The 23,434-nt window shown below is 35.5% G+C and overlaps 1 protein-coding gene across 1 annotated transcript in view; it reads right to left on the minus strand.

The window, feature by feature from the left end:
* LOC114645277 (doublecortin domain-containing protein 1-like) overlaps positions 1-23,434 on the minus strand; it is a 559,771-nt gene that overhangs the window by 377,522 nt on the left and 158,815 nt on the right. The window contains exons 7-8 of the mRNA XM_051922996.1: positions 17,480-17,573; positions 14,141-14,307 (exon numbers count right to left, since the gene is read on the minus strand). Of these exons, the coding sequence (XP_051778956.1) occupies positions 14,141-14,307; positions 17,480-17,573 (261 nt within the window). The remainder of the gene's footprint in view (positions 1-14,140; positions 14,308-17,479; positions 17,574-23,434) is intronic.

Genomic DNA, 23,434 nt, shown 5'->3' on the forward strand with positions numbered 1-23,434 from the left:
TACAATATGTATGCACCTATTTAGCCATCACTTTATGCATCTGCCTACCACCACTTAGTCCAGTGTTGGGTCATGAGGGGCTGAGGAGCCATCCCAGTATTATTTAGTATACTGTAAAACAGGAATCAACTGTGGCCAGTTTGCAAGTCCATCACAATGGCTACTTTCAAGCCTGCTTCATCCAGTTCAGGGTCAAGGGGACCTCACTGGGCATTAGGCAGGAACCAACTCTGGACTGTACAGTAGATAGCAGGACTCAATCATGACTAAAGTGCCAATATGGAAACATCCCATAGCAAATAATATCAAGGATATGGTAAATCATATAGTTTATAGAAAATAAAATTATACATTCCATCCCAAGTGATGAAAGAGTTGTATTTTAGTTAATTTTCATTTTAAAGGCAAAATGTAAAATAAAGATTCAAAACCTACTAGACTTATTCTTCTACATACAGTATACCATATTTATACTCAGCTGCTAATTTATTTGCTGCTCCCAGCCAAATCATATAAATGATAGCTAAATCAATGATGGCACAATGCATGTGCACACCACGCCACACTGCACATAACACATTCAACCAATGTTCGTCCTTTAATTTGAAATGAGCTGTTCACGAAAGGGTCCAGAAGAGGCAGTGCAGAACACTGGACATGCAGTCACCCAGCTAACAACTAAGTAGAGATGCTGAAAAAGAGTATGGCCATCTGTAACCCAAAAAGAGTTCCACTACTGTCAACAAAAAAGTAGAAGGCGTGAGTAAAGTGGAGAAAAAAACTCAAACTTGGTGCACTGGAGGACTGAAAAAATAACGTGAGGCATGATCAGCCTTGCTTTGAACTGATTGACAATGACAGGATAGTGATCATCACAGGTCTGTCCAGATAGTGATGGCCATATAAAGATACATGGTACATTTTTGTGCTTATATGAGATCTTCTGATAGAGGAAAAGCGATATGTGCATGTCAGAGGATATCTGAACATCATTACGTATCAGGGATTTGCTTTCGTGGTGGCAGTCTGTTCATCAAGAACAGGCTTTTTCAGCAGGCAGGATGCTTTCCACTTCAAGGTTAGAAAAGTCCTGAAACATTTCCAAGAACAAGACAGTAAATTCAGTGTAATGCACATGCCTTCTAATCACTTCAAACATCTCTTTGGTGAGACAAACCAGCGGATTTGCTAGTATGAGTCACACAGAGCCACCAAGTTGCCACCATTCTTTGGACACCTTTGTCTGGTCCATGCCCCAATGAACTGAGAATGTTGTTAGGGCAAATAAAGGGACAAACTGGCTCTTTAACTATAAAACTATATAACTGGATGCATCTAATAAAGAGGCCAATCAGTGTTTACCTTAAGTACCCACATTCTTATAATCCATCCATCCATCCATTTTCCAACCCGCTGAATCCGAACACAGGGTCACGGGGGTCTGCCGGAGCCAATCCCAGCCAACACAGGGCACAAGGCAGGAACCAATCCCGGGCAGGGTGCCAACCCACCGCAGGACACACACAAACACACCCACACACCAAGCACACACTAGGGCCAATTTAGAATCGGCAATCCACCTAACCTGCATGTCTTTGGACTGTGGGAGGAAACCGGAGTGCCCGGAGGAAACCCACGCAGACACGGGGAGAACATGCAAACTCCACGCAGGGAGGACCCGGGAAGCGAACCCGGGTCCCCAGGTCTCCCAACTGCGAGGCAGCAGCGCTACCCACTGCGCCACCGTGCCGCCCACATTCTTATAATGCTATATAAAAAAATAAAAATACAAAAATGCATTGAATGTGAAATATTCTGACATCAAGATATTTAGCTACACATAATGCTCTTTGTTCAGTGACATTTTAAGATATCCTGAAGACATGTATTATGTCAGATAAATAAAAGAAAAAGTAACCTAAGAAAAGACAATGACAGGATTGAAGGGCAGCTGGAGTCTAAAGGCTTATAAAAACTTTACTTTGATATGGTTCTGCTTGCCACTTGTGCCCTGAGATAGCATCACACTAGCAGCAAAGGTGGATCCTGTTCCATGCTGCTGGTATGGGCTGCAACTTTTTGCAACTTTAAATGTGAATTAAACAGTTTCATGAAGCAAACTGAAGGATGTTCTACTTTTAAATAAGATATGTGTAGAGGAAATCCATTTTCCCAAGCCATTCCACAGTTCTTCTCATAATCATTCATGTGCAAAGTTCATACAGTATAAAGTCCTGATCTGACTGGCAACAGTTAAACAATCAAACAGCCTGTATATTACGAGGAACGTTCAAAAAGTTTCTGTATTTACGTTGGAAATGGTAAAGGTGGGAGGAGAAGTAATTGGGCATTAAAAAGTTTGTACGACGTTGGGAAAATTGCATCGCAAACGAAGGTGACTATGTAGAAAAGTGATGTCATTTGGTTTTGAAATTCTTAATAAATAAAGATAAAAAAAAGTGTGGAAACTTTCTGAACATCCTTCGCATATACAGTATATATTATGAAAGGAACATTAGCTGCAACATGTTTAGATATACCAGAATTAATTATAATCCAGCTCTCATTCAGCTTCTACATAAATTCCCGTGATGTCAACAAAAGTAAATATTATAATATGAATTAATAACATATGCAATGTTTTGATTAAAAAAAAAATATAAAAAATTGCCTCTTTATTTTCATATTTTAAGCCTCTCACATTTACACACTGGGAAATGACAAGGAGTGTAAGATACTCTAAACAAATATGAAAATATGGTTGCCCAGCTGCACTGTTGTTTCTGGTTATTACACATTTTGGATAGATAAATAAACATGTAAATAAATAAATATATATACTCACACCTGCCATATGAAGACTCACCAGAATGACTGAGAAGGATGAAAATTTAAAAAGAAAGAAAACATCTAACTTGCCAGTTACAGTGAGGCATTATGTAGACATATTGCTGTTGGCATAAAGGAGCCCAGCAGCATTTCCTGACACACTCCTGCTGAATGATGTGTTGGCTGAAACTCCTCAGTGTCTGTATGTCAGAAAGAGGATGTGCAGCATTGTTCATAATGGCACTCAGTTCTGTTCTAACTCTTTTTGCTACCACCTGCAGGGGGTCCAGAATGCATCCCATAAGTGAGCCTGCATCTTTAGCCTCTTTTGCTGGACCAGAAGATGGCTCTTAACTGAAATTTTCCCTCAAACAGTACAAAACCCGCAATGTGCTCCATTTCTCGTTACTCTTCTTCCTAACCCAGCTCACCACTTCTCTCAGTGATTAAGAGGTTCAACTGTGAGTTATTCTACTTTGTAAGGAGGTGACATATTAGATCTAAGTAAAAGATTCCATCCAAGAGGTGGAGACCCTGGATATCTTTACACTCCTAACTAGGATGAGTAGAATCAGGTATTGAAGGAATTGTAAATGTATATGTGTAGCAAGATGTTGGTGTGCCCTCCTGAGGTAAATCAGCTGCACCTATTAGTGGAAGAATCCTAGCTCACCTCTTTTAAGTCAGTTGGTAACTAATGTTATATATTATTTGAAATTGGAAAAAATCAAATTCTTACTTTTTTAAAACCTGGCAGGATCAAATCAATAACATTTTAGAATAAGCAATTATATTGGAGAGAAGGACTCCTCTCCCTCTTTACTACTCTCAAAAGTTTTGCTCTGGCTGTTGGCCTTCCTCTCTTTTTAATGGGCGAGGGTTGAACTGAATTTAGTTTTGTTAAGTTTGACCTGCTTGTACGGAATGTTACTGTCTTTTAATAAATTCAATAAAAGATTTAAAAAAATACATATAGCTCACATTGACGTGTGGTTGTTCAAAAACTGTGGTTCCCATCTACACATGAAAGACATGCTTCTGGTTTTTGTTTGACTCAAAATTATCCAGTGTGTGTGTGTGTGTGAATGTGTCACTCAAAAGGCTAGCAACCCAGCGAGTTTTTTTTTCTGTTAAATACCAAACTGGCTCCAGAATTCAATAAATCTGATTAGGAAAAAGTGGGCATATAAAAATAGATGGATGGATGGCATTTCTTCTCAAGACAAAAATCAAAATCAAGTCAAATGTTTTGAATGTTTAATATTAAAATCATGTATATTTGGAACAGTCAACTTGAATGATTTATAGTAATTTCTTACACCAAATAATGGTTTTAACCACTATTTCATAAATGAAAATATTAAATGTTAGTTCTTTTATGAACCCATCCATTCAGTAAAGTAACAGAAAAAGATTAATTTGCTTAAATATGTTAATTCTCAGTAATCTCCTTCAGTTTCCCATGATAATACAAAAAAAAAGGAAAACCCTATGCAATTTGCAACATTTCTGTGGTAAGTGAATGTAAAAAGGTGATAATTAACAATATTTTTATGAAGCCAATCATTTTTCCCTTTTCACTGGTTCATAGTTATCAAGTAAGAAGCTTCGACTGCTTCTTTAAAATACATTTTTAAACAGGTTTTGGTAACCTTGCCTCTTTGCAAGATGATTTCATTAACTGGAGGTCAGAGAATGCTACAGCTTATATAAGAAGGCTTCATTTTTGTTTGTCTGTAAATGCCTTTAAAGCTGTTTTCACAATTCTTTATGCAGCTCCTGGTGGGTGTTCACTTAGAATTGTGCCGTCCTCTCCGTGGAACCCTCTCAATCAGTTTGTCATTGAAATTCCTCTATTGTTAACAGTCACAATCACACTTGAAAACCCACTGTTTCTCAGATATGTTTTTTTCTTTAGCTATACTATACTCATTTATCTCTCCAATTGATTTCAGGGAATGTTTACTTTTACTCTTCCTTTGATAATTTCATTCAGTCATTTTCTAAACCGCTTAGTCCCAATCAGGGTTGTGGGGCGTGCTGGAGACTATCCCAGCTAACCTAGGGTGCAAGGCAGGAACAAACCTTGGACAGGGTGCCAGTCCATCACTGGGTGAACACACACATCCCAACCACACACTGGGGCCAATTTAGTATCACCAATTCACCTGACTTGCATTTCTTTAGACTGTGGCAGGAAACCGGGGCATCTGGAAGAAACCCACGCAGGCACGAGGAGAACACACAAACCCATTTAGGGAAAACCCAGGACTTGAACCTTGGTCTACTTACTGCAAGGCAGCAACACTACCACTGTGCCCTTGTATATTTTGTTTGTTTTATTGTCTGATGAATTTTCTGCACTTTATTGCAATGTGGGGCAGTGATTAGTGCTGTGGCCTTATGGACCCAGACTCCACAATTCATGTTCTGTGATATATCGACATCCTGTTCAAAGTAGTTTCTATCACTTTTCCTTGGCAGTTCTCAGAGATCCTTATTGTCATTAGTCTTGTTTTAAATAACTGTTATTTTTGTCTGGAGTTACTGTAATTATCTCCTCATTTTCAATCTGTTTATAAGAAGACATTTGATAAAAGGGGAGACAATTTACTTTATCATATCCGTTTCTTTAGCTAATAGCTAAGTTGCCGTTATTTTTCATTTAGATGCTTTTTTAGAATTTGTCAAGGTTTTAGCTTTAGCTATATGACTTCATAGATTGCTCCAAGTTCCTACACCCATTTCTGTCTAAAGTGCTTCCTAGCTTCAGTCTTAAATGCAATTTCCTTTAAATTCCACCAATATCCTGGAGTACATGACTCACTACTTAGCTAAAAAAATTCTGCTGGGTCACTATTGTCCATGCCTTTGAGAAATTTGGAGAAGTGGATAAGGTTACCTTGCAATTCTGTTTACTCAGAACTAAAGAGGTTTAATCCTCTTAGCTTGTCAGAGTGGGACATGCTCTTTAGTTCACTGTCAATGGCGATCTTGTAGTAGACCATATTCATGAAAGGGACGCATGAAGGCTTATAGTGTTTGTGCAGAGTAACAGGCAGGCTACTAAAACCTGAGTACAATAGTACTACTGAACGAGGCAAGCGAGAACATACAACTTAGCACTCTTTATCATAGCTGATGATCCAATTGAGTTCAACTCCTCTCACCAAAATGCAAGAAGGGGCAAATACTGTGGGCTAAGCACACAAATGCTGGGCTCTGGATGATCAGAAATAAACCATCTTTCTTAGTCTGGTTCTTTTGCTGATTCAGTCAAATGGGAGGAATTGTATATACAGTATGAAAATCCTCAAGTTCTTAATAAGGTAGTCTGGTGGCAATTTAATTAAACGGAGCACATGCTGGCTCTCTTGACATAAGAAGAGCAACACATGCAAAATCTGCAATGCATCTATCTATGAATTAATCTCTAAACAGGACAATGACTGACGTGACGCACAAGGTTAAAAAATGTCTGGAATGGTCCTAGATAGATAGATAGATAGATAGATAGATAGATAGATAGATAGATAGATAGATAGATAGATAGATAGATAGATAGATAGATAGATAGATAGATAGATAGATAGATAGATAGATAGATAGATAGATAGATAGATAGATAGATAGATAGATAGATAGATAGATAGATAGATAGATAGATAGATAGATAGATACTTTATTAATCCCAAGGAGAAATTCACAAAGCAGTGAATTCCTCATAATATATTATCTTTATGGTTTAGTACATCTCAATATCAGTTAACAGAGGAATAAAAAGCTACCTGGAGTTGTAATGTGAAACAACTATTTGGAGGAAAGATGGGCCAGTCTACCTGTACTCTACTTTCATTACATTATCAATTCCATGCCTCAAAAATATAAGCTGACCCAAGGGCCAATGATGAACTAATTCACTGTTTAGGATGTTTATGAATAAAGTGGCTACTCAGTGTGTGCTAATCATGTGCAGATTATGTTATATATTTAAATTTTAATTTTGAAGTTATTACTGCTGCTGCATGGTAACTTAGTGGTTAGTGCTTCTTTTTCACATATTCAGCACCTTGTGTTGATACACAGTTGTTGTCTTTGTGGTGTGTGTATGAGTTTACCTCTAGTTTTGTTCCCTAAAGACATGGTGATCTGACAACTCTAAATTGCCCCATTGTTACCATGAATGTGTGCATGAATTAACCCTGTGATGAACCAGTGACCTGTCCAGGTTAGTTTTCTGCCTTCAGCCAGTGCCATGAGGATAAAATAACCGTTCTGCAAAAACATTTTACTGGGTTGTGTGGTTCCTCATAGAACCATTGCTTGACAAAGAATAATCTCATTCTGTGATGGGTTCTTTCAAAAGGTTTCCTAATATGTAGACAAAACAGAAATCTTTAATGTATAGTAGGCTACCTAGAAGGATACTGAAAGATCATGAAAACCTAAACTTAGCCTGAGTTATAGCATGCAGCAAGAGTCCATTTAAATTTGTGAACCCACTTGGATTTCACAAGTCTGTTATCACCTGTTAATGGTTATTTATGAAACCTGATCTCAATAAATAAAGGAACCTTCATGTGGGTGGTTCTTTTAACAGACCAAAAATGGTACCCCTATGGCACTTCTCTGAAGAACCACTTTGGCACCTTTGTTTTTAGGAATATTGCACTCTCACAATTTTCAATAGATTACTTGAGTTTGGGAATATTGTGTTTTGTTACAACACACAGGCAGTGTGGCATACTGGTTAAGGATTTGGACTGCAAACTCTGAGGTTGTATGTTCAAATCCCACTACAGACAAAGTGAGACCATGAGCAAGTCACCTCACCGGCCTGTACTCCAACTGGTAAAACAACCAGTTGCATCTCAAGTGTTTGTTGCCTTAGATAATGATATCAGCCACATAAACAATATTAAAATTGAGTATTGTAGGTTTCAGCATGTGCAGTGTGATATAGATGATTAAATATTACAATAAGTAAGTCACAAAGGAAAAAAGAAATGCAATTAATAATTAGTAAGTAATATAAAATATTGAATTCTAACATGAAGCAGTTTAAAACTACACTTTTATTCTCAGATGGCTCTGAAATGTGGGGTACTAAATATTCACATTTTAGTGTTTAAGTGGTCACACATAAAGCATAACTCTTGGTTTAAAAGAACCACGTAGCTGATTTGTATTACTACATATTAATGTTTATATTTACAAATGTTATCATGGTTATAACGTTAAATTTAATAGACCTTAGTGTTACTGCAGTATTAGGTAACAATTTCTGTATGGCAACAGTACAGCGTATGGTGCTACTTATTCATATTGAATGATTCTGTCACCTATTCAGGTTTAAAAGAGTTTTATCCAAAAATGTTCTTTGACCAAAGTTTAAAGCAGCATATATTAGAGTTCATCTTGATAAATTAAGGGGTAATCACCAATTATTGTAGTGAGTCTTGGAGACACCATGGGACATGCATTTGTACTTCTACATTTACAAGACCAATTTGCAAATGTTATTTTAACTTTGAATAACTTTTATCAAGGACATGTGCATTATGTAGGCAAGAACGGATTTGCTTTTGTGAAACTACTTTCGCACATTTTGTTTAAAATATCTATCCATTCTATAATCTGCTCTTCCAGTTTAGATTCACAGAAGTCCATGTTTATTGCAGCAGAACTGGATACAAAGTGGAGAGCAACCTTGGATACATCACCAGTCTATCTACACTTTTACCTATCTTAACCTGCACAACTTTAGGATGTAAGACGGAAAATGGAATACCTGTAGAAAAACCAACACAAATATGGAGATAACATACAAACTCCAAATTGTCTGTGCTCAGGCCAAGGTTCAAACCCAAGTCTCTGGAGATCTGAGGCAGCAGTACTAAACACCACATATTGATGCAGCCTCTTTCCAAATGTAATTATATTAAAAGTGTCTGATTGACTGCAGTTAAGAAGATGTCAGCTAAACTGAATGAGATACTCCCGTTGAGGGTAACTCGTTGCTTTTAATAGAATTAGTTAGGTCTTTGACACTTTTGAAGGAATTATTGAGAGTTGTCTGAAGGCAACTCTTACCATGCGTGTAAATTATTCAAATGAAAAAGAAACCAGATAAAAAGTAAGAAGATCTGGGACATTTATAAAAATTACTACAGATAAAGAGATAAAATATACATGTAGCTAAAAATGTAATTTAGGGTGGGTCAGAATATGAAACTGCTCAACTTCAGAACTCTTCACCTAACTGTTAAATTTCTATATACAGTATGTATTTCATAGTGTTCTTATTAGCAATGCTTATCACAAAAATCCCTTACCATGCGTGTAAATTATTCAAATGAAAAAGAAACCAGATAAAAAGTAAGAAGATCTAGGACATTTATAAAAATTACTACAGATAAAGAGATAAAATATACATGTAGCTAAAAATGTAATTTAGGGTGGGTCAGAATATGAAACTGCTCAACTTCAGAACTCTTCACCTAACTGTTAAATTTCTATATACAGTATGTATTTCATAGTGTTCTTATTAGCAATGCTTATCACAAAAATCCCTCAATGTATTAATGTAAGGTGGCTACACTACATTAATGAATTTGATGCTGAAGGGCAGCAGTTACTTTTATTATACTAAGGAAATCAAGTCTGTCCCTCAGCATTGTTAAATATTTTTTATTAACTGTACAAAACCTTTAATGTTCAAATATTTTTAAATGATAACATCTTCTATCTAGAGTTACATGATGTAGAATACAGTATTCAGCTCTCAAGCTGTTTCTCCCCACACAAAAATGTTGTTTAAGTCCTCCGTAGATGTTATGAAAATCCAGTGCTTCTACCATATAACACCCATTCCCCATCATAATACAACAGCTTCTCAATAGCCATAACCCTTGAAGAACTATTCCAACTGCTAACAGTTTAGAAAGCCATTTAATACTCATTATTCCTAAAAGCCATTCATTATTTCACAAGTGCCAGAGGCAGTCGCAGTGAATTGAAAGCTTAGATCTTCAAAACATTGTTCTGCTCTTTGCCTTTTAAACAGACTGTATAGGCCTGGTTTTGCATTTCAGGAACCTAAGCAACTTTTATGACCTGATCTCCTCCCACCCCCATTCTCATTCATTAATATTAATGAAACTGATGGCAGGCCTTGCATGTTGCTGAATTTTACCTCATAGACTTGATTTAAAGTAAAAAGAAAAAAAAAGCCTTAGTTTTGGGATTATTTTGAAGAAGTATATTTTAGATAAATACAAGAAAGCACTGTTTATATAATTGAATGGTGTACAACATTTGTAATATTCTTTATAACTAAACTGGATAATGACTGACTGAAAAAAACAATAAATACAGCATTCATGAGGTAAAAAATATACTTTAAGCCAATTCTGTAAATATCTTAATTATAGTCAAGTAAGTGCCCCATGTTAGTAATGACAATATCTGATATTATAAAAATATCAGTTTATATTTGCATAGACTCCTAGACATTATTACATCATCAAAAGTATCAAATGCACTAAACATAAAACTTGTAAAGAAGAACTGAACTCAACTAATATATAAATGTAGTGAATGTACTTAGCTTGAGTTGTATGTAAAAAACTGAAAGTTTTTGGAATATGTAACTCTTTGAACATTATAAAAGTGTAAGACATATTCAATATTGATTTTATTAGCTGCCTTTAACAATACATATCTATAGATAAGGAACACAAAGCAAATATGAAAATATACACTAGTCATAGCATTTACTGAGAGCTGAAGTAGAGTTAAAAAATGTTTGTGAAAAAGTAAAACCTTGCAAAACCAGGTTGATGGTACTGTGAATTTTCCTTTTAGCCTCTTTTTTCTTGTATTCATTTTTACATACCGAATGTCAATAATAATGATATTCATACCAAGATATGTACCATACAACCCATTAACAGACAACATGTGATTAAAAAATAAATTACAAGTGGCAGATCTGCATCTTTATAAGAACAGCAACATGTCTAGTATTTCAGGCACACAATGTGAAGATGTTAATATAAAAACAAATTAGCACAGACATTTTATAAATATTTGGAGAACAAATGTAAAGTGATAATAAAGGCTAAGCTGTGCTGTGCAGGTATGATTACTGCCAAATGAGAAGTCAGAAAGTCATATTTATTTTAATCTAATTTGAGAATTGCAGTACAGTAATAGTAAACATTAATCTGAACAATCATGTAACATATTTAGTGAAAAAATATAAATATCTAATCACATAATATTGTTTAAGATATCATTGAATAAGTGCACCCAACAAGTAGTTAACACTGCATTTGCATTTATTTCATGGTGTTTTACAGCGTAAAGTAAATGCTCTAGGTGGCAGTGTTGTACTTGTTGACAAGTAGCAATGTGGCTGCCCAGCATGTCTTTCTTATCAACATTTTATATGGCACAAAACTATAGTCTCTTATTATAAGTGTAATGAAGCATACATTATTGAAGTCTTTTATTGATTGCACAGATCACAAGTTTTCTGTCATGGTGAATATGCACGTCACCCACCAAAGCAAATAGCTGACACCTTTTTAAAAAGTGACAACTGTATCTAGTCCATGACTTGAAATTCCATTTTCATATCCATCAAGACAAAAATGCAATTTTCATTTCATTTAGCCGATGTTAGGCATTGTAGAGGCAAAATACTTACGTTTAAGAGCTTTCTTTTACATAATGCATTGCATACAGGATCAAAAATAAATAGATGGCGGGTTTTAGAAAACAGTAACAAACACAAAAAGTAACTATTAGAAAATTATAAGGCCATCCTACATTTTCCATCTCAGTGAAAGTATTCTTTTAATATGCATTATATCATGAGGTAGAGTGCATGACACCATTTGACTGATGTGAGTGGCAGTATGATACAAAGCAGTGTACAATGCATTTAACTCAATACAAAAAGCTGCCTTCTCAAATACCTTCACACACTTCTCCAGAAAACAGTTGATCATAAGATTACAATGAGCCCACTGACAATAATTCAGTACTAGATCATTTGGGACCATGCCAAAAATAAACTTTGGCATCTGCATGTTATTATTTATGTCACAAGGTTGATTGAATTTAAAGTAAATGAATATATGTATAACATTGGATGTAGTTTTCAATGTGGTATGTGTACATTCTAGATAGATAGATAGATAGATAGATAGATAGATAGATAGATAGATAGATAGATAGATAGATAGATAGATAGATAGATAGATAGATAGATAGATAGATAGATAGATAGATAGATAGATAGATAGATAGATAGATAGATAGATAGATAGATAACTTAGATGAATGTGTAGGAAATACAGAAACATATGATGAAATTCTACAATGAAAAATACAGTGAAACAGAGCCCGAGTTTTTAAATTGTATTTTACTAAAAGGTAGTTGTCTTATTTTCTGCAGCTCTGTAGCTGTGTAGCAGCTGTGAATGACAGCTCCCCAGCTTGAAGCATCAAGTAAACACAGCCTCCCTCATTCACTCACGGTGCTATGGCCTTTTCACACGTTCCCTCCACAGCAGTGTTTGTCCCCAAACAGTAAAACAGCTCACAATGGCATTCCAGTTTCAACACCCCCACCAACACAACAACCGTGTAATGGGAATGCTAATGAGACTAGACAGTTCTGTCACTGAAAGTGTTAACTGCATTTAACTCTGTATTAACACAAAACAAGATCATTTTTTTTAGGTTTTTACCACCTCTCAAGTGTACAGATTAATGAGTAAAAGGGAAAAGAAAGGTAGAATTGTGGCCAATATGAGTAGGAAAGGTTTCATTATATATTACAATTAAGCAGTCAGAAATATATATGAGTCACTTACTTTGTTTTCTCTGTTTTTCAATTTAAAAATGCAATTTTTAAAATTGTTTTGAGATTGTTTTCAATTTTGAAAAGAAAAAACTTTAAAAGCCTGTTTCCTGGCTTTTAAAGTGAACTGATAAAAACATCAGGCTTAAATGATTCTGTTTTGATGATGAAAATGAAACTGATTCCATTTTTTCACTTGTTCACTTCAAGTGCCTTCCTTTACGTGGATTATTACTTACTTTTCATTAAGATTTAGCCAATTTTGTTTTCAGAAATTCCTCATATACCATCATTAATCATGCGTATGTTAAATATCTGTTTTATTACCTAAAGGCATGTTAAAACTATTTTAATTCAAATCACCTACATTGCATTTCTCAAAAGGCAAACAAACACACAATGTATAGTGTACATAATGTAGCAACTCTCATAAGAAACTAAAATATTAATAGATATAACACAACGAACAAATGAAAGAAGTACCATCAAAAAAGATTGTACATTTGAATCTTATTTTTCATTATTATAACTGCTCTAGAGTAATTCAAACGGTGAAGTGCTGAGTATTCCAGTAATTTCGCTTATGTAACACATGACATGATTTTTTTTCTTGTAAGAGGTGGAATAAGGTTTAAAATGAAATCAGCAGTATGTTGTGCACCCAAGTAAATGTCTCAGATCTATGATATTCTACATAATATAATATAATATAATATAATATAATATAATATAATATAATATAATATAATATAATATAATATAATATAATATAATACTAAAAACAACCATATTATCCACGGCCTTCAATTTCTCATGGTCATGTTAATGTTTACAAGCACTGTAAATTGCATAAGTAAGCAAATAGATAAATATATAAGTGCAGTACATATATACATACATACATACCTACCTACCTACCTACCTACTTATATATATATATATATATATATATATATATATATATATATATATATATAAGTATGTAAGTAAGTTTATACACATAGGTAAACAAATAACTAAATGCATGTAAGAATAGATAAATTTTTACCTTCAACATTTACCTTTGAAAAGGCCTTAAAAAATATCTGATGCCAATTTATGACAAACATATATTTTGTTTCAAACACAAGCTATTAAAAACTATAAAATGCATGTGAAATGTTTCGGCAGTACACAGTGAGCAGCAGCTAGAAAAATGACAAGACACATGGCATTGTGTATTGAGAGACAGATACAATTAGCATCATTATTGTTGGCCGAGAGATCACAGAGTAGCGTTTCTGGCCCCTACTGGGTACTAGAACCCAAGCAATGCATGTCACATTCACTTGATGACAAAATGACAACCAATCATTGTTTTTAAATACATGTAAGTGGAGAAAGTTGCTGCTTCTGTATGCAATTACATGAGGCAAACAAAGAAATAATAAACCTCACCTGTTCACTGTACTCCCTGGAAGGCTTCAGCTTCTCATGCAAGGCCCAGATAACTCCTTGAATATAAACTTTAGCTCCTGAAGGGCTAAATCCTTCTCCCTTAGAGACCCAGATAGGTCCTCGAAGAGGGGTAATGGAATTCTGCAAACAGCTGTCAAGCATAGGAACTGCGAAGTACAGACAAAAGAAAGATTACACAAAAAAAAAAAAAAAACTTAATTCCAGGTGGACTGAAATTTAATTTAAAACTAGATCTCAGACCAGCCCTGGGCCCACTGTTTTGGGGTATGTATTATTTATGTGTGACCTGTGCAAGCTCTGAGAAGCACAAACTCCGAGATGACTAGTGGCCACCATCAGGGGTGTATATATAGTTAGCCCCCCCAACTGTAGGATTCATAAGCACACCTGAGTAGTTTTGAAGTGTGCCTAACTAGCTGCACACAGTGTCATGGTGTGCACTGATTGCCTTATCTTCTCATTTATCACAGATGAATTGGAACCAGCCTTGCTGAAACCTTCTTTCATTGTTCTGATAAAACTGCACGAGGCATGATGTTTCTCTTTAAGGTCGCAAGCCAAGGGGTATAAGCAGAATGTAATAAATAAATGCATTTGTGGGAGTTGTACAAATTGTTTTGGGGTGCACAGTTTTTTTTGTTTTTTTTGCAGTTGTTTAAAGGAATCTCCTGTTTCACTTTCACATCCAGTAAATTAACTGCACAGTGCACATGGACACAGGATGAAGTTTACAATAATGCAAATCATGCAAATGGTCAAACTGCTATTACCAGAATGGTTAGGAGTGTCTTGCTATCACATTTAGCCATCAGCAGAAGTAAAGACCAGATTGATAGTGAATTGTCAGAGTCTAAACAGAAAAGGACATGAAGGTGAAGTGTCATTTGTAATGGAATGATCTTGGCATTCCATTACATAATCTGCACCACACCTCCTCTAACAATACTGTTTATATATATATCATAAAATCATAATCAGAATTTATTCTAACACAGAAATATAAATGTATTTTTTTTGTTTTACTTCCTTTGCCATTTGCTTGCACAAATACAAAAATAAATAAACCCTCTGTTCTTGTCATCACAGTTACTCAGATAAAACTAATTCAGCAGATGCTGTATACTTTTGTTTACATGCTGGCCATCAAATCTTATTGTCCCCTAGGTGCCTATGAGAGAGACGCTTTAGCAGTCATTTTCTTAAATATTGATGCCTATCTGAATTTGGATTTTTCACCGCTGAATGGAATGACAAGCACACGATTGCCATACTTAAAGCAATCTTTCACAGCTGCTTTGCTTTTCAGTGATCCCATTAAATTGACAGCGTGCGCCTGCAGGGTCTACAACATTACAATACTGTAGAGCAAGATGTTGATTTGCACAATGCAATCTATTGGAACAAAGCTTTAAAAATTACTTAGGGTTATTTATTTTGACTCCAGCCAAATGCGGATTCAGATGCCTCTTACCTTTGTTAAGCACCTGAGCTGTTTTAATTGTTCAAACTGTATGCAGGGGCATCCTGCCATTAAATAGGCAGGAGGCATACGATCAAGCAATTCTTCCTTACGGTAAGGAATTCGGCAGTGAGTCATGCTTTCCTTAAATTGAGTGAAATAGTTATACATTAAATATGCTGGCAGATCTTCTGCTCAAGCAAGTGGACTGAAATGGTGTGAATCGTTAATGCTTTGCCGCCTCAGTTCACACCTCATGATTGGTCATTTGTAACTATATCTACTCTTTGTTCCATGAAATCAAGTATAGTGTCCTGGGTTCATCAGTTTTGGGGTTAAATTGAGAGTGAAGAGGTTCTGTGTGTGAAAACAAGAGCAACCATGTCCAGGACCTGCCTTAAAACAGCATGGGATCTAAAGGAGATATTCAGAACTACTCCACACATCATACGCTTCCCGATTCTCAATGGGGCCCTGTGGCAAGGGATGTGGGGCTTTTCCAATACAGTTTACATCTTTTACAACTTGGGAGACAAATGAATGGCTGCATTGTTTGTCTGAAGGCTGAAGTGGGGGTGGGTGTGCAGTACAGCAAAGCAAACGAACCTGTTGCTCTTAAAACCTGCATTGTATACCACATAGGGAAAGTAAGAAGAAGCAGGAATCATGTGAAAAATGATCCCGCACTTGAGAGCAGCTTAATTATAAACTTCTTGTTGCAGCAGAGATTTAAAGCCAAAAGTGTGCCCATTTCATTGGCACTCTGATCACGTTGTGTTTACTCGGGCCATCTTTTCACTGGGAAGCCTTTAGCACTATGGTAATCAGTACAATCAATGTTCACACAAGTGTATGCAACGCTGCTGACTTTTACTCGTTTCTGAACGATGAAAAGAATAACTTAAATACGTCTGAGTGTTTGAAGCCTGTTAATAACAAGAGCAAATAATAAAATTAAAAGCTACACATGCTTTACGTTAATTCCACATCACTACCAAGATTCTATTTGCAGTATGTGCTAATTATAAGCGCAGCTATACAGATTACTCCAAATTCAAAGTTAACTGTAAAAACAACACTATCACACTTCTGTGCTGTAGTGGTTTTCTTTGATATGTTACTGTGCATTTAAGTGTTACTAAGACTGATGGTATCAATTTAGGAATTACTGCAATACAGAAATTAAGAGAAACCTGTAATATAAAATGTGAGGGGTAAAAATAATTAGTCACTTCTTGCGATTTAAATTCGCTGTAAAGATGCACAATGTTCCAATTGTGCCACTCGTGTTTTGAGAACTCATTTATTTCCAGTTTCCCAGAAAATGTTTAAGGTAAAACGGCATCCACGTGTTATTTCACAACACCGTTTTAAAATAAGTTTGAACTCTTTGGGAAATGCTTGTTTCATCTGCTTAGAAGTATTACATGATTTTCTCTAGCAGTAATGAGAAAAAAAAATCCAACACATTATCTTACTCATAAAGGTGTAACATAATAATTACCATATGCATGAGGTAGTTTTGGGATTGCTATGAAAAACGTTTTAAACACATCCAATGCTCTTTATTCACTAAATACACCGAACACATTAGCAATTATGACAGATAAAATGGTGCAAAGTGCAATCTGCATACATAAATACTTATGTAAACTGAATGCAGACCTGCCATATTAGTTACATTACATATACTGTAACTTTGCTTGTACTTTACAAACTTAATGTACATTGGATACTATGCAAAATATACATATGTGGTTAAAAAAAATGGAGGTGCAGGAATCAAAACATACAGTAAATCAACACACTGAAAACTACAAAGGAAAGAACTACAAAATGAAGTTAATTAAAAATCCTACCTTGGCTAATGTCTTCTATTCGTTTTCCATCCCAGTCGAACAAAACTCTAGCAGGTGAGGTCAGGTTTAATCTGACAGTGCACTGATCTAGAAACTATTAGAAAAATCAAGTAGTTAAATCAATGAAGCAAGACATTTATTTAACTCCATTAAATTAATTCATTAAACCATTAACACATTTATTTGATCTTAGTCAGGATGGAGAAAGGGGGGTCAGAACTTATTCTGGCAGATTTGAGTTTAAGGCTGGAAAGGGCCTTGGCTATCTCAGGCACCATCATAAACACTTCCACTTATATGGAGCTCATTTATACTTGTCGTTTAACCTACCACATATTTGGTGAATGGGAAGAGTCCCAGGAGAAAACTACATGTAAACATGGGGAGAACATGCAGACATCACACAGACAAGGGCCAGATTGAAATTTGAACCCAGGAGCTTTATGGTAGCAGCTTCTGCCAGCAGGCTACCTTGGCCCCCAATTATGATTGGTCAAAAATGGTTAAGGCAGATCTCTTCAGATTTAGGGTATGCAGTACAGATCAGTATAAGGTACCACATCAGTATAAACCATTTACAGTATTAAGTGATGAAGCATAATATTTAGAAGTGTTTAAAAAAGAATTAAAACATAAGTGCAATGGGCATATTGTTATTGGGAACTCACTCAAGTTTTAAGATAATATAAAAGTAAGGGGCTTACTGAACTTTATTGTAAACATGAAAAAGAGACAGAAACTTACAAATTTAAAAAATAAAAAGTGTAAATAGTGTATGAGAGCTAAACGACAGTAGTGCAAGAGTGAAAGGCTCTCGCTGACTTATGCCGTCTTTCTCTATTACAAGGCATTTAGCTCCCTTTTCCAATCAAAATACCACCCACCCATCTCTCTACTCTAAAAGTTTATCTGTCTCTTTTAAAATTACTTTTCTTTCTGTTAGAAAACTCTTTTAAATCACACCAGTGATGAAAAATAGGCATAGTGAGAGTAAGTGTGTCATGTGAGGTAGCAACACTTGTCTATGGTTTATTCCTTCTTTATGCCAGGTTCCCTAGGCACCTGCAATCTTGATTTGTTATTCAGCAGGTTAAAAAAATGGATGGCTTGATATTGTCTGACCTTTTATAGGATCAGCCAGTAGACCCTGTGAAAGCAGGCTATAAGAACATTGCTTCACTGTTTTCTCAGCTACATCATTTAAATTCCACCTATCTCTCCTTCATCTTGACAAGCAGGTTGCAAATATGGCTACCTCATCTTACGTCTATCAGAGGAAATGTCCTCTTAATATGGGCTTTTCTCATGTCATAGGGATCTATAACCAGGTATGTATCAGGGTCATCTTAACAGCATCACAGACCCCAAGGCAAAGTAGTGCGCTGGGGCCCCTGTTTTGATAGCAAAACAGAAACATACATAAGCATCAGAAAAATCATAGGCCCCTATGCTCCTGCAGCCCCTGGCCAGTGCCCATTGTGCCCATATGTTAAGACAGCCCTAGGTATGTTCACACAGCATGGTGATGCACCCACATATGACATTTAAGAAGGCAGTCTACTGTACTGCCCTACAATCCCTAGCAAAGTCTGGTACCAACAATACATTATCAGGCCACCACAATCTAACAGCACCTCATTCAAGTGAATTAGACAAATCTAACCGTTTCTACTTCAAGATAAAACATAACACAGCATTCTCTTATCTCAAATCTGTATTTTTCTAATGGAGTTTTCTATTTCATTTTATTAAAAACTTCAATAAAAGTTAAAGTAGTAAAAAAAAGTTAATATGTAGTAAAGACAAAAAAAAAATCATCCACCACAAGGAAAAAATACTTAACTTTTTCCTTTTGTAAGATTTAATTTAAACACAGAAGAGTTTAAATAGAACAATTGCTGAAAAAGTATTTCTGGAAACATAGTAAGGCATCATGCAAATGCAAAAGTCCAAAACTGGATAAATATATACATTAAATATTTTATAAATGTGTATCTTTAATATCAGGAAGTATTCAGAAATAAATTGTGGAATTACAGACGGTAAATTTAACAGAGCAGAGGTGAGAACATGTCACATAGGTGCAGTGACTTCACAACCTTACAATGAAGAAGTGAAATTTAGTTGACTTTTTTGGGGGTATAAGAAATTAGATTACATTATCTCAGAGAGCTAGAGTAAGTTACTCATGTTTAAAAACTAAAGGTGGAAATTGGGAGCTGGTAGAAATGAATATAAAGGGAGCCTTGCTACCGGCATGTTGTGAACATGTTACATTAGATATACAGACAGAAATATAGTATGCACTTATAGTTATAATCAAGTTTACCGGGAAATACAGTAAAAGGTGGGACCACTAACCAAAAATCTTAACATCATGTCTATTCTTTGCCTAGCAACAATGTTCCATTGAGAGACTAGCTAAGTACCACTTGCTGTCTGAAAATGGACCCTCAAAACATGTATTGATGGTTCAAATGATCTGGGTCAGAAACAAGAAAGTCGACCCAAGTGAAAGCGAGTGAATCTCAGAGAAAAACAAAATAAGAGAACAAAAAGGAAAACAAGACTTGCTTCACTGAATTTGTTACCTATCAGTTCAAGTGTCTATTAGAGTACCACAAACTGCAAAATGAAAGACTAGATGGGAGATCAGTTCAGTTTTCTCCAATCATCCGGCTGTCCCAGAGTCCTATCACAAAACATGACATAATATTGTCAAACATGCTTATTCCAAGAAAGTATATATATATTCAGACATATGTCTCCAGGTACTGTTTTTGGGGCTCTGTGCTCTGTATGGGGAAGGAGAGTGATGTAATGCCAAAGTTAACTGCATTTCCCTTTGTTCCCTTTTTTTGAGGAAGAAAACTGAGAGAAACAGTGACATCCCTTCAGCTGCCTCGTTGGAAGTCCCACCACTTTGGCACCATCTGGTATTTAAGACTGTCATGGACTGGAAGTCAACGTTCAGTAGTAAACCAGCATGCAACCTTGATTCATCTACTTCCCTGGAAGCTCTTTTGCCAGGCAGAGGAAGCTGCTATTATGATCTTTCAGTGTTTTTTGTTTAATTTTTTCTTTTTTAAGTCTCAGGACTAAACAGGGCTGCACCACGGACCACAAAACTTCACCTTTACAGTATTCCCCTATTGTATTGTTACAATACATACACACACACAAGGAGTCATCAAAATGTTTTGAGTCTGGCATAATGGCAAAAACACCAATAAACCAAACAAGCTTTATTTTTTATTGTTTTGAACACTGATATACTGTACTTGCTTTAACAAATATAGCTTCACAAAGCTTATGCCACCCAAATAAAAAAAAGTAGTTGATTTATGGTTTTCATCACATGAGATAGCACATTCCATGAAGATAACCCTTAAGAATGGGTAAAGTCGTTCAGATTGCATAACAGCTGAGAGGCAGGTCTGGAGAATTGATTGAGTGTGTCATCTCATTGTAATAATAATAATAATAATAATAATTCATTACATTTATATAGCACTTTTCTCAATACTCAAAGTATTGTATCCAGAGTTTCACAGAGCAGGATCTGCAGTGTCTTTTCAGTGGAGACACCATTGTCATTAAATATAAGGGAAATGGCTAACAGCTTTCCCTGCAACTTTTCTCTGATTGACTGCCAACACAAATCAGCGTAATTAATGTTTAATGTGTCATACATCTGTGTGTACACAACCAAGATGTTGGACTATAAAGTTCAATGCCTCTAATTTATTTCCAAGCACTGACTATAAGCCACTGCATTAACATCAACATAGTTTAAGACTTATAAAGAATTGACTTCTGAGGTCTGGACCCCTGGTACTGCTGGATCCTTGAGCCTTGAAAAGAACTTAAAAGACCAGGTGCTGAATGTTATTTTTGAGGGTGTCTACAAACAGCAAGACTCCAGCTTGTCCTTGGTGGGTCTTACTGTACCTACTGTGTTCTACTAACCTAAAGGAATCGTGTTATCATCTTTCCCAGGCTCTCTCTTGACTTAGAACATTTCTTATATTTACACGTTTTACACCTACAGGGCCGACCACCACCACCTGTCAGCCCTTGCCTCTCCACGCTGGACTGCAGAGGTCAACTTTAACAGGTGGAGTGGTTTCTTTGGTACTTGTCGAGCCATTCTCTAGTCCCATGGCAAGTAGATGCTCTTTTTTGACTTTGCAGAACCTCATACAAGAAATGCATCTTATATAAAATATGTCAATTTTTCTATTGCTGAACATTTAGAAAGGTTCTTAATATTTTTAAGATATACCTTTCATGCTATAAAATAAATATAGATGCTGTTTATTTTTAACTTTTTAAATTATAATACATTAAAAGAAAAAACAATTGATACCTTAAGTGAATTGTTATAGCTATAGAATTCAGGAAAGAAAATAATGACAATGAAATTATACAGTGACAACGAAATAATACCGTGTTGTCAGCTCTCCTTGCAGATTCAGGTCTTTTTTCCCTTTGTTCAAATTCATCTAATTATGTTTAACATGGTTAAAGTTCAGTCAGTAACAATTGTAAAATCTTTCATTTTTCAGTTCTTCAGTAATATAGTCACTAGTAAATGTTCAGAACATATATTTATAACATCTGTTTCCATCTGCATTGTTTCATGTCCACTTTACAGCTGCAGTACTTTTCAGAAACTTAATTATTTGCATAAAGACAGCAAAACAACAGATGTGTCTATGTGTCTGTTCTCATGGACATACATGCCATAAAAATTTAAAACCTACCCTATAAGTCAGATATGCAAAAATGAAATATTGTTTTACCATCCAAAATATATTATTCAAATATGGTACTGACCAGCTAACTTCTACCAACATTCAAACAGCTAAGAAAAAATGACAACTGGTGGTGAATTGCTTGTGAATTTGTCTTAATTCACAAATTTAAATAAGAAAAAAAGAAAACATAAATCATAAAACCTACAAGCTGCTCTGACCAAGCACCTACACAGGTGATGCTGGAGGGCTTTTGTAGCCATGCTTTAAAACTGCAGGATGAGGTTATAATTGAAAGTAAAATATTTAATTAAAAAATGCAGCTAAATACCTTTTGTGTAAAATGTTCACTGACAGGGCTGTCTTATTTACACATTACACAGACTTAAAATTCAAAGGTTATTTTGAAATCCCCCTGATCATCAATGTCTGTTCTCCAGCTGTCTAAGAAATTGTTACTTCAGGGCATTTAGATCCAACTAGGAGTGTAAAATTATAAGCAACAAGGCAGCTAACTTACAGCGACTTAGAAAATAGAAAGATAATTTAGACACAGCTAACGTGACAATGGAGCCCTGTAAAACCAACTTGCTGAGCTCTTCACACAGCAGTTTAAACCTTTCGTGGGTTTGCACCCACAGCATACTCTTCAAAAGCTGCAGGTTTTAGTGACCTTCTGATGGTACATTTTGCAGCAGGGTAAAGGGGAGGCCAAATTGTCATATGTACATATGATTAGGAATGATGGATGATTCTGAAATCTTCATGTTAGGGAATATCAAGCATAATGCATCCGTCCATAATTTGATTTTATGCTTTTTGGTGTATAATATTACTTTTACCTGTGAAATGTTTTCCAATAACTATCTGTTGTACATGTTTATAGAGACTACTTTATATTTACTTACTTTTACATTCTTTCATAATTTACTTTTTAAATAACAGCTAAAATCAAGATACATTAAATGCAAATGTTGCATACTTGTTTACATATTGCATTTTACAACCTCCTAATAAAATGCTCATGCTTAAAAGTAAAAGAAAATGTAATAAAAATTTAAAAAATGGAGAAAAGGTTAAATAATTGTACATTTCCAGGAGTTTCCATGTTTAGTTTGAATTCCAGCCATAATTCAATTTGGATAGGTCTGTACCAGCACAACACACCTAAATATGGTAATATTTGCACATTCCACCT

This window comes from Erpetoichthys calabaricus, chromosome 2 (genome assembly GCF_900747795.2).
Source record: "Erpetoichthys calabaricus chromosome 2, fErpCal1.3, whole genome shotgun sequence".
Classification (NCBI taxonomy): Eukaryota; Metazoa; Chordata; class Cladistia; order Polypteriformes; family Polypteridae; genus Erpetoichthys; species Erpetoichthys calabaricus.